The sequence below is a fragment of the Agelaius phoeniceus genome, chromosome 11 (assembly GCF_051311805.1).
Source record: "Agelaius phoeniceus isolate bAgePho1 chromosome 11, bAgePho1.hap1, whole genome shotgun sequence".
Taxonomy (NCBI): domain Eukaryota; kingdom Metazoa; phylum Chordata; class Aves; order Passeriformes; family Icteridae; genus Agelaius; species Agelaius phoeniceus.
In genome coordinates, this window is record NC_135275.1 from 17,522,145 (window position 1) to 17,534,742 (window position 12,598).

General features: G+C 44.4%; 1 protein-coding gene across 1 annotated transcript in view; it reads right to left on the reverse strand.

The window, feature by feature from the left end:
- LRIG1 (leucine rich repeats and immunoglobulin like domains 1) overlaps positions 1-12,598 on the reverse strand; it is a 93,940-nt gene that overhangs the window by 48,709 nt on the left and 32,633 nt on the right. Inside the window, 2 exon segments of the mRNA XM_077184464.1 lie at positions 4,798-4,872; positions 9,430-9,501. Coding sequence (XP_077040579.1) covers positions 4,798-4,872; positions 9,430-9,501 — 147 coding nt within the window.

Consider the following 12,598-nt stretch of genomic DNA (forward strand, 5'->3'; position numbering starts at 1 on the left):
CTTCCCAGCTCTCAACACCGCCCACGCAGAGGTTTTTACTCTGGCCTAGCCAGGAACACAAAGTGAGCTCACACCTCGTGTAGAGACCAGCTCAGGCTTGAGCTGAGCTCTAGGAGCAGCACAGATGGCAGCAGCTCTGAGCTCTTCCCTCTAACAGGGTCACCCTGACAGAGCTGCAGCTGCAGTCCTGATGCTCAACACAGTCTGCAACACCTTCACCTGAAAAGCAAAGATGGAGTGAAGTCACAGATCTCAAGCCCACCACCCCAGCTCCCAGGAAATCTTGCAGAAAGGAAGGTATTTGTGACATTCCACTCAGAGCACAGGCTGCTTGCATTGTTACAGCTCACAAAGCAAGACACCTTTGTCTTGGATGAAAGCAAAACAGCAGCTCAAAGAATCTAATGGACCATATGGGTTTTCAGAAAGTCTTTGCAAACCCCATCTGACAACACAAGTGAAGCAGTGCAAACAGCACTAAAATAACAGCAGCTTTCCCAAGCTTTCACTGTGGAGGAATGAGGCAACAGCTCAATAGTGCAATCCTGATTCTGCCGCACTATGGACTTCCAAGACCAGTCAACTTTAATCTAGTACAAAGGTCTAAGGAGAGCCAGAGAAAATCAAAGTTAGATAAGCAACAAGGGTCACAATTTTAACAATGTAGCTCATTTAACTAGAATTATAAAGAAATCCCCACCACTTAAGAGGAAAAGCTCTACATGAAACCATGCAAGTCAAATGGAAGAGACTGGCTGAAGTGTTTGACCTGTCGTACCTGACATCCAGCTGGAATAGCACTGAGTACCCTCCTTTCCATGAGGATCATGCTGCCCCAACCAGCATCTGAGCTCATCAGCCCTTTTCCAAGCAGTCCTAGCATGTTCCCTGCCACTCCCAGTTTCCAATTCTCCAGTATTTAGTTTTCAAATTTTACATGATCTATTTTGCCTGGGGCACAGCAGATCACTTACCCTTCTCCTATTAGCTCTCTGTTTAATTACAGTTTAATGTGAATTGATCTTTACATTAATGAGTCTGTAAAGAAGATTGATTTTCTTCAAGAGACTTTTCTGCTCAGTTTGGCAGCAGAGTAGTCCTATTGATTTCGCTTTCCCCAGTAAATACACTGCAGTGTCACTGCATCTTCTTGTAAATCAGCTAATCCTATTTCACACTCTTTTGCTCTAAAAATCCCTATTCTGAGTTCCTTGTTATCTGTGCTTATTCAGAGCAAGATGATGGGGCCAAAGCATCTCAAACAGCCCTGCCTGTTGCCACCACACAGCTGACTGCTGTGGGTCACTGTCGCCTTTGTTCCTAAATGGCTGGAGGCTTAAAAGACTTACAGTGAAAGAAATGAAAGTTATTTTTAAGTGTTTAATCTGTTAACTTCCTTAATTCCCAGCCAGCTAAGGATGGGGCAGTGTTATCTGTTTACCATGCTTGCTCCAGAGGTCTGGTTAGCACTCTCCACTGAGCCCTACAGCTGCCCAGCAGCCTGTGGCAGAGGATGCTGGATTAATCAGGCTTGGAGCCAGGGCAGAGGACAAGGATCCACCTCCATCATCTGTCCAAATGCCCCAAAACCCCTCCAGGGTGCAGTTACTCACATGCAGGTAGATGCAGCAGCAATGAAGACAAGCCCCAGAGTAAGGGCTGAGCTTAGGGGTTTGTAGGAAACCCATAACAACAGACCAGTGCAGGGTTGATTGCAGCTCCTTTAACCTAGCAGGCCTAAGAGGTCTTCCATGCCAGTTAGTGAGGAAGCTGGATATAAACAGACTAAGTTCTGCAAATAAATGGTTTCTTCCATCACCCCTTTCCCCAGCAGATCAGGTAACAGGGTCTCCTCAAGAGCCTTCAGAGTTAACACACTGTAGCTGCACTGGGATGGGAAATCCTCAGCCAAGGGCACGTCAGTGAAAACATCCTGCCATCAACTCCCCAATGTCCAAGTCTAGGAACTGTAACTAAATTACAAATGCTGTGGGAATTGCAGGCAAGGTTCTCCTCTCAGCTATTCCGATGTAATTTCGGAATGAATCCAGACTCGGTCTCTCCCCCTCCCAGCTGAATTTCCTGGCTTTTGTTTGCACTAACAGATGTTTGCATTTAATGTCTGTCTTTATTTGGTAACCCCTACATAGATTATTTTTCCCTTCTGTTCTATTAAAAGCCTTATCAAGTCCCTTATGTTTGCTCTTGCTGAAATGAACGACTCTGGCAATATTTTCAACACGCAAGGCAAACAAACTGATTCTTCGAGGAATAACTGAACTGAACCAAACTCCATGGCACTGTATCAGGACAAAGCATTTTTGGTACATATGTTATGTCTGCATCCATCTGCAGCCTGGGACATCCAAAGGCTTGCAGAAAGCTCTGAGAATTCTCTCTTCAACAGATTCTCACATGCTTACATATATATTTAACTGGCCTTTGGTCCTCACACGTGTGGGGTCAGGCAAGTTTTGGGTGATGGAGACAGGTAAGGAAAACCCAAAAGCAGGGAATGCAAAGCAAAGCTCATTTAAAAAAAAAAAAAAAAAAAGGCAAAACCCATAAAAAACCCCACACAACCACCAAACTTTATGGGAAATTTGAGTTTGGCAGTATTGTTTTTCCCAGCCCCAAAATGAGAAAAAGTGTGTTCTGCTGTTTAGGAAGAGTAGGAGATGAAATAACTCATTCAGATGGGATGTTTTGAGTGACAAATATACAACCCTTGCTTTTATAATACATTAACAGTCCTTTGGAAATACTTAACCACATGCAATATACAAAACCTACTTCAGAGGTTTGTGAGGTAAACACACTTCACACATTTCTAAACACTGAAAAAAAAAAAGGAAATGTATTTATTTTTCTTTAGCGTTAAGAATACACTGTAACACTATACACTTAAACATAAACCAGTTTCTCAGTACACAAGTCTTCATTATGAGTCCTCACCCTGGGTTTGGTTTGGCAGCCTCCCCAATTATTACTTCACAGATTGGAAGGCCAGAAGAAACCAGTATGACCATATCATCTGATTTCTTACATCACACAAGGCTAAACAACTTTACCCACCAATTTGCCCATCAAGCCCATTAACCTAGGGTTGAACTAAAGGCCCATCTTTTAGGAAGCCAACCAATTGATTAAAGACTCCCAAAGATGGAGAAAAACTTCACTTCCTCAGCAAATCATTCCAATGTGAGTCAGCAACATTGATTGGAGCAGGTACTTTAAAACATCATTCAGGTTATTTTTATCTCTGATAAAAATTAAAAGGAAATGCAAGGGGGAAAAGAAGTGGCATTCTCTAATACAAGCTGAACAAAGAGACCCTTCTTGCAGGAGTATGACAGCAGTCTTACAAATCCTGCTATCAGAGTTATTTATGTGCAGCAGCTGAGGAGAGCAATTCAGATTTCTGGAAAGTGATACTAAGCAGGTTTGTTCAGAATACCATTCTTTTATCATTTGGCTTTGTAGCTTCTCCTTCCTTCTGCATCACTCTGAAATTTCAGAGGAGCTGTAAATCTACTGCCTTCCACAAGTCATTATTCCCCCTTTCCAAACTGCTCATTTCATTTCAGGAATAAAAAACCCAAAGCTCCTGCAATTTGGTTCTTTGCCAACAGCTAAATTAATAGCAAAAAATAACAACAGGGGCTTGTGGAACTCAAGAGCATTTATAGACTTCATGAGAAAGAGAAGCCAATCTGGGGGGCCTAAAACCTTATCCCTGGATGGCAAATTCTATGCAAGCTTTCCATCCATAAATGAGATTTCTGGAGGTCTTTTTCAAAGCCTGGTGCACAGCACAAACGTGGCAGCACAGAAACTCAGCAGATAAAGTCTGCCTCAGAGTAAGTCAGAGCCTTTTGAGCAAGAGAGGCCAATCAGCTGGGGCTGTGGTCACAGATGATTTTCTACCACAAGAAGCACCAAATCCATGGAGAACAGAGACACCTGCACAGGGCCATGCAGGCTGGAAGCCACCTCTTGAACTGCTCCAGCACTTTGCTGGAGTCCCTGTTGGCCATAAACACTTCCCAGGAACCTGGGAGGTATCGTGCATACCTCAGTAAAATTCCTCCTCAGTGCACAGTACAAGCAGACACATGCAAAAAATCATTTTAGAAATCCACACTCTTGAGATACTAAATAGTTTGATATTTTAGTATTTTATTCCCTTCAGCAGCACCATGGACCAAGATCCTTGATGGCCAATACACAAGGACTCTCAGGTGTCTGATGCTTCTGTGGTCATCTAAACTACCTGAGTTAGGAACTTCAGACCTTCTGCAGATCATGCTTTACAGTCACTGCTCTCTCAAAAGAAAATGTTAAAAAGAAGTTGAAAGAAATCATAAAAACAGGTCTGGAATGAGTTCCCTAAAAGATAAAGATATGAATACTCTCTGGCTTTAAGAGCAAAGAAGAAATGATTAGAACAGGGCCAGGAGTAAAAAGAACAACAAAGAAAATGTAAAATTTAATACCACAAGTATGACCTAATGGTTGAAACCCAAAGGCAGATGAGAAAGAAGAAGTTTTATTCAACCGGTGGAATTTACTGACATAGGTTACCACTGACCATAAGCACAACACACAACCTCACACAAATCACACCACTCCAGATAACGTTTCTTAATTAAGGTTAATTAATTCTTACATTTCTTAACAAGCCAAAACCCCAACTCTAGAGTCAGCAGGAAGGAGTGTGACACCCATGAAGCTCTCAGAGGCAGCTAAACCCTCCCCAGAGAGAGCCCAGAGCCAGGGGAGGTGACGATGACTTACAGGTGCAGGGAGCGGACGCTGGAAGCAGCAGACCCCAGCGAGGGAATGGCACTCAGCTCGTTGTGGTCCAGCCTCCTGCAAGAAACAGAAATCAAGGTTGAAGGCAAGCAGCCTGTGCCCAGGCCTACAGGAGCAGGGGAGGGCTGGCACTGAGGCAGAAACCTCCATCTAAAGGAGTTTTCTGAACCTGTGCTGGCCACACCTTGCTCTAAGAGCCACCATCATTGATTCTGACATATTATCTTTATAAGAGCAAGGCTTTTCCCCCCTGCCACCCCTCCCCAAAGTGCCAGGCAGGAAAGCATTGTGCCACAGCCCTCCACTAGCCTGTGTTTCCAGAATCAAACCTGAGACAGGAGAATTCTGCACCTTAAAGCCATGTGTGCCATGGCTCAGGACAGGAATTTAACCCCTTCCCCTGCTCACACCAGGTCAGGGCCTGGGGGCACAACCTAATGGCATCCTCTCCATAGCAGACCCAGCTCTGGGAATCCCAGAGGGATTTCCCCACAAAGGCAGCAGTGCTGGGCACAGAAATGTCACCAGGCACAGAAATGTCACCAGTGCAGGCAGCTGGGGAGCACAGAGAGCCCCTGGTTAATGGCACCACCAGCACAGACACGTCCCCTGCCAGGGCCTAATGCTTCAAAGTGTTTTTCTGACTGAAAGCAGATCCTTGCCATGTGACTGGCTCTTCCTTGCTTTAAAGAGCCCTTGTTTGTACGGTGAATTAGTCAATTAATTACTGTAACAGTCACTCCTCTGGCTGCCTGAAAATCACCTAATTTCTCAGTCTTCTCACCCACTCCCCCTCTCACTGCAGTGATCACAGCCAAGCCCTGGCCAGGCTCCCCAGCACCCCCAAAGCACCCCTGGTCACTCTGGGCTTTCCAAGTGCTCTCCTTCTGCAGAAAATCCTGAGAAGTTCACAATTTGGGTGCAAAGCACAGCATCCCAAGCTGTACAGCCAAGGGTTGCTAAGCCACAGGCATGAGTAGGGGCAATCTTAAATTATGTTGGGTTTTTTCCCCCTCTTCTCTCCTTTTAACACTATTTTTGGCAGGTGGGAGAGGGCAGTGGCACATTTATCCCAGAACTTCCCTTCTGGCTCCTCTGAGAGGAGGCAAGATATTTGATTTCACAAGGAGTTCCAAGCACTGCTGGGATAAAAGCTTTCCTCTGCCTCTGACATTATACCCATGCCTTAAAATGTAAGGGAAAAAAGCCAGATGCATTGCAATTCAGCAAGGAGCTCTACTCTGCAACTAAAAGCTCGCTGTTGCTCATATTACAACATGGTCTGGAGCTTCCAAAGGTACAGAGCAAGCTGGAAAGAGCATTAAAATGCTTATTTGAGCATGTTTTCATTAACATCTAACTAAGCATCTTCAGGAAAAGAAGGAGCCTGGGTCAGCTCTGGTTAAGCAGCTCTGACACCAACCAGCATCTAACAACTGGTCAAACCCTCCTCTGACATAAGTGTGATATTCATATATCAGCCTCCTGCCATGGCAGGAATCAGTCAGAAGTGCTTCTCCCACCTCATTTTCTCTCTTGGCTCACAGGCACCATTTGCTGACACAGAGGAGACAGCCAAGCTCTGTATTTGCCTGGGATTTCCCACTCATCTTTCCTTTTTCCCTATGTAAAGGAATTGAAAAATAAAAAATAGAGGGAAAAAAAAAAAACAACAAACCTCAAAACAGAGCAGCTGGGCTGAACAACTTTAAAAACTTTCAGTCTCCTTCCCCAGCCCTCACCTTTGACGACACAAACCCTCTGGATGCTGAGGCAGAGGAGGAGGGGGGGCCACCCATATAAAATATTTACAGTCCAGTTGCCAGGCTGGTGTCAAGCTGAAATGGAGCCTGCTCAAAAATAGCACAGCTCTCCAGAGCTTTCAGTGAAAGGCACTTTAGAAAAGAAAAGGTGAGTTGTTTGCAGAGGAATTTTAGCATGATTACTGCTTTCTTTGCTACCAATGAGCCTGGAAAGCCTGAGAGCCATGAAACCATGGGTTTGGGGGATTCCATGATCCACATGACCTGAGGAAAGCCCAGAAAGGAGCACAGGGCCTACCCCACAGCAGCACCCTCCATCCATCCATCCATCCATCCATCCATGCATGCATCCATCCATCCATCCAGAATGGATGGACACCAGGGGACTGTCACCAGATGAAGCCACCAAAGGAGATGAGAGAAAGATCAAGCATCCTGAAGGAAAATAATGTCCCAGTCCAGCCCCTACCCTGAGCCTCCACCACTTATTTCAGAGCAAGTGGGATCACAGGGTTTTGCATCACTTTGAGCCACTAAATTTCATCCTATACAGACTTAAAACTTTTCTAAAAGCTTCTCATAAAGGCCACCAAAACAAAGCACACAAACAGCTGCCTAAACTGAGGGAGAAGCGTAGGGTAAATTCTGCTCTGACTTTATCACAATCTCAGTAAAGCAAAGCACAGCATTGAAGATAAGGGATGAAGTTTAAATCTTTTGGTCTGCAGATATTTTCTTGGAATCAAGAGAAAACAAAATGTTTTCAAAATATACCACAGTAATTATTCCCATGGAGAGACACACACAGAGTTTTAAGCCTTGTGCAATGCTCAGGAACCACAGACAGCACGTTTGAAGCATCATGGGAGGTTCAGCTCTTATCAATGCTTCTATTATTTGGGGCAATCTCTTTCCCTGAGGGTGCCTTGGTTTGCCCAGCACAGCATGCACAGAGAAACACTGACTTGCTCTCGAGACATGCCACAGCATGATCCTTATTTCATGAATGTTTGTCAAGTGCTTAAAAAAAAAACCCCTCAGAAAGAAGATGCTCTGGCAATATAGATGTGGTTCTCCTTGTGAAATGAAGTTTATTTCAGTGGTCTGTGGTTTAGCTGTTATTCAAAAGCAACCAAGATTAGTAGATAGGGCTTTTAATAGAGCTTCTCCCTCAGACTGCCTTCCAGGCTCTGCTCCAGACCTCTGCCTCCCCTCCAGTCTCCCATTTCTGACTGCTCCTTTTCCCTCCTACTCACTCTTCTGCTCTCTCCCTATTCCCTAACCCTGTCTTTGTGACACAGCAAGCAGCTCTTATCTACCCATTACACTGTGGCTGCATTACTTATCTCCCCAGAAACCCTGACACCTTTTTACAGCATGGAACTGCTCACTGCTCTGCACACACACAGAGCACTTTGCTCAAGGGAATTCCCTACCTGGGGAATCAGAAGCCACACACATTTCCCACCCTGTGCTCCCTGAAGTCACACACCTTCAGGCACTTCCACGAATAAAAGCTACTGCTAAGCCACAGTCATGTCAGGATAATTCTAAATCAGGGCTGCAATTTTCTTCTTTAAGCACAGAGCAATTTAAGGCTTTCCACAGTGAAAAGAGAAGTTGAGAAAACAGATCCTGCAGGCAGTGCTCTGCTGACCCACATCACTTTCTCTCTATAGACCGTGCAGAGCTGATTTCAGAGCACTGCAGTCACTTCTGATTTCCATTCCTCACTTACTCATGATTCCCAGCAAGTCCCTACCATTCATGCAAACAGAGGAGCCAGGGGCAATCAGGCCAGGGGAGAGATGCTGCATGAATCTGCACAGTCCAATCCAGCAGGTATCAGTCAGGGAGAATTCCACTTTCTGCCTATTTAAGAATCACAGGATCTGGCCCCTCCGTGAGTGCCAACACTTAATGAAAACAGACAGAGGACAAGAGAAAATGCTTGATAGAGCACAGGAGTCTTTCTGAAAGGAAATGTTTTTTCAGTTTCCCATGAGGCACCAGTAGCTCTTCAAACAGAGCCCAAACCTCAAGTATGCCAGCGATTCACCAGGCAAACACAGCTCATTACCTCAGCCCACCGCCTGCAATCTCAGGCACTTTTGTTTTTAAACCCCAAAATCAGAACTCCAGGAACCCCTGTCAAGGGCTGACAGTGCAGCCCCTCTCTGAGTGAAACTGCTGAGCCTTCTCAGAGATGAGGAGCTTGGAAAGCCTGCAGTTCCCTGAAATGGGTTTGTTTGACAGCAAGGAGGGTCTGGCACAGCCACTCAGACCTTCACCAGCTCCTCTGCTCCCCACCAGAGCAGGGGACAGCTCTGCTGGTTGAGCCTCTTCCAGCCACACTTCCAGCAGAGTTTGTTCTGGTTCCAAAAGGAGCACAAATGTCTGAGAGAGGAGGAGGCACAGTTAAGTGCTTTGTTATCCACTACACTACACCTTTGTTTCCTGGGAGATTTGGGCTAGGTTGGCATCAGGTGTCACAATCCAGGCTGCTGTGCCTTGCTTCAGGGTTATGCTTTCAGCAAGGAGCTTTGTGTGTGTGCTCAGGTGTGCTCAACTGCTACCTCCAAGCATTGCACAACACCCAGGGAGGCAAACTCCAATGATTTCCAATAACAGCTCTGCTGTTTTAATTGGGATGTTGTGTTCTGCTCATTGATTAGTTTAAAAAAGCAGCCCAGATACAATATAGAGGGGAAAAAAACCTACACACCAAGTCAGACCTGCTCATTCAACTTAGCTAAAGGAAGGTACTGTCTTAGGAAAGTAGATATAATTTCCTCACAGCCCACAAGCAGCCCTGGCAAAACACAATTAAAGCCTTTGAAGGAATACTTACACTTCCTGCAGGTTCGACAGCTCTGCAAAGACAGAAGGATCAATCTCTGCCAACTTGTTGTAGCTCAGGTTTCTGTTAAAATAAAAGACAGTGGGATCAGCAAAATACAGTCACCCTCCTCAGCAAAACAGAGCCATCTTAATTATTCTGGATTGCACTGACAGGGTTTGGGTCTTGGGTTTTTTTTAAAAGACAACTTGAACAGGAGAGCAGCACTTTTCTGCTAAATACACAAGTGAGTTTAGTTCCATGACAAAAATCTTATCTAGTTCTCCCCAAGCTTCTTCCTCTTTTGCATAGATTAGTGTGGTTTTAATTTGTCTTCATATTACACAATTACATTTATTATTCTACTATTGATTATTTCCAACCACAAAACTAATCACAGATGAATAGGATGTTTCCTGACTAATTAAAGTCTGAACTGAAACAAACCTTCCACTAAATATTTTATAGCTATATTCACACAGGATATTTTTATACCACTGTGTGTTACACACAAAATACACATATGTACACTTGCTATGTATAAACATCAAATATATTCTACATTTTCTAACAAGATGATGTAATTAGTCTGTCACTACTTTTTTTTAAATCAGTGAATACAGCTTTCAAGCCACAGGGTAGAAGAACACACTTTGGTCCTCAACAACCCCAGCCAACACTTTCCAGCTATCCAACAGTCCAAATCGAAACCTAAATCATATTCTAGCACTGATGGATGACAAATGGCTTGTGCAGCCTGGTGGGAGAGCAGATCTGCCTCACAGCACATCCCTGACTGGAAACACACCCAGAGCTCAACCTGCTGCAGGAAGGAACACACTGCAGGAATTGCTAGGGACAGCAAACAGGCAAAATAATGCAAATTAAGTGCTAATTCCAGAAACCACAAGCAAGAGCTTTGCCATGCTGTGCTGTAGCATCACACAGTGCAACAGCAGAGCCTTCCCTCCAAGATATGCACTCTCAGCACTCCACACAGGACAGGTCAAACCTGCAGCCAGGCACTAACCAAATCAATTAAGGCCAAGTGACTAATGATGCAGAAAAGTAACAAGTGCTTTAATTACCCTTCTGGATGCAGTGCTGGCATGTTTCTGTGAGAGTGTAATCTAAAGAGGGAGGAGGCAAATTGATGGGTGGCAGCAGAACAGCAACCACAGTAAATTGTAAGGAAATTGTGAGGGGGACTTCTTTAATTTTATTTTGCTCCACACCCTGCTCTCGGATATTACCCTGGGTAAAATTCAACCCTCCTGCCTCCTCTGCAGGGAGGTTACACCCTCTTACTGCACCTCTGAACACAACACAAAAGATTCATGGCCTGATTTTAGATAAGCCCTCAAACATCGAGCTGCTTATTCAAACCACCAAGCCAGTCTGACTAGAAAACCGGCCAATCTTCCCCAGTTTGGGTTTTTCTGTTGCTTTAAAACTGTGCCCACAGAAAGCAAGCAGGTCTGGAACCCAAACGGGATCTAAGTCACAGAGGCACCCACTGAACTTCTACCAATGCTCCATGGCCCAAGAGCTGGGGCACACACAAAGAACAGGCAGCTGCCAGAAGAGCACTGATGGAAAATCCCTCCTCAAGTGCTCACACTAACGCACTGCACTCTCTGGCAATGCACACAGAAATCCAGGCTCACAGCAGCCTTGCAAATACCGAGACTTGAAAGACTACAAAGCTTACCAACTTTGCAGGAAGTGATAAACACCTCTTTCAAGCTAAAAAGCAGATATTGATCACCTGCCCTCTTGTAATGCATTTATGGGAAGTCCTCAAAGCGTTCCCCTGCACCAGGGAATCATTTGATGGCTCTCACATCACACCATTCCCCATCATTTCAGCTCTGAAAGCAGCTCCTCGCATCTTGCCCAAAATGTTCAATTTTTTTTGCCAATACCTACTGTGGAAGAATGCTCCACAAATCAGCAACACAGGCTGGCTCTTAACAGAGCCTAGAAGTGAAATTATAGAGGAGTGTAAAACCTAACCAAGCATCTCAGTTTAAAATATGCTGTCCTGTAAGCCCCTACTGTCTTTTAAAACACTCAAGAGACCTTTAAATCAATACCAGCCTACAGCAGATATCCATTTCACTATCAACTCAAAGGCATTTATCTAAATAAAAGTCAAACTGCAGTTTAAACTCATAGTGTGTTTGAAAGCCAAGTCCATATTCATAGCACAATTACGAATTAAAGTGCAATTTGCCCACAGATTACATTACTACTTTTTTTTTTTTTTTAACCACACAGTAAGATCATGCTGAAGCTTGCCCCTGCCTGATCTACAGGCAAAAAGAAAAATACAACAGGTAACGTCCTACAGGCTCAGCACAATAAAACCGAGACAGAAACACGAGTGACAAACTAAAAGGGGGAAATACAGCCAGACATGATGGTGCATGAATCCATCTGTTTTCATGTATTTCTATGCCTTTTACTGCAGCCAAACTTCACATTTTTTCAGGTAATGTATTTCTCCTGAACACATTCCTCTGCAATAGGCTAAGGGGGCTGTTCTATGAAGCAAGGAACAAGAACACGTGCACCAGAACTGATCCTCCCTGCACTTGCCAGAGGGACCAGATCCCTGGTTTAGCCTCTGCTCAAGCACTGAGTGATGCTGACAGGAACCTCCAAAGTTCACAAGTGAAAAACAAAGATTTTCATAAATTAAAGGATTTCACGGCCACAGTTTAACATCACCCAAAACGACTTTCTGATTATTGCTGCTGCCATTCAGGACATTTGAACATCAAAGTCACTGCACAAGTAGCTGGCTCTTCAGCTAGCACAAAGAGATTTTGCTGCACCAGCAACAGAAAGACTTCCCAGCATCTGCTGCAGAAATGCAGGTGAACTCCATCCTCTTGAACACCAAAGTCTTCAGTTCTCCCCACATTACTCACCCCAACCACCTCACTAAATGCACACTACATTGCTCAAAAGTCAGTGGGGAAATGAAAGCTAGAAATAGAGTCAGTACAAAACAAATAGGAGACTTGAAATTACTTAGATATGCCAAAATAAAGTTTACTGAGTTTCTGGCACTAGCTGTATTTTAACTTATATTAAAATACCCAAGAATTTCTAGCCTGAAGCATTAGCAATCAAAGGATGTGTTTCCCAGAACTCTGATCCCCTCACTAGGCAG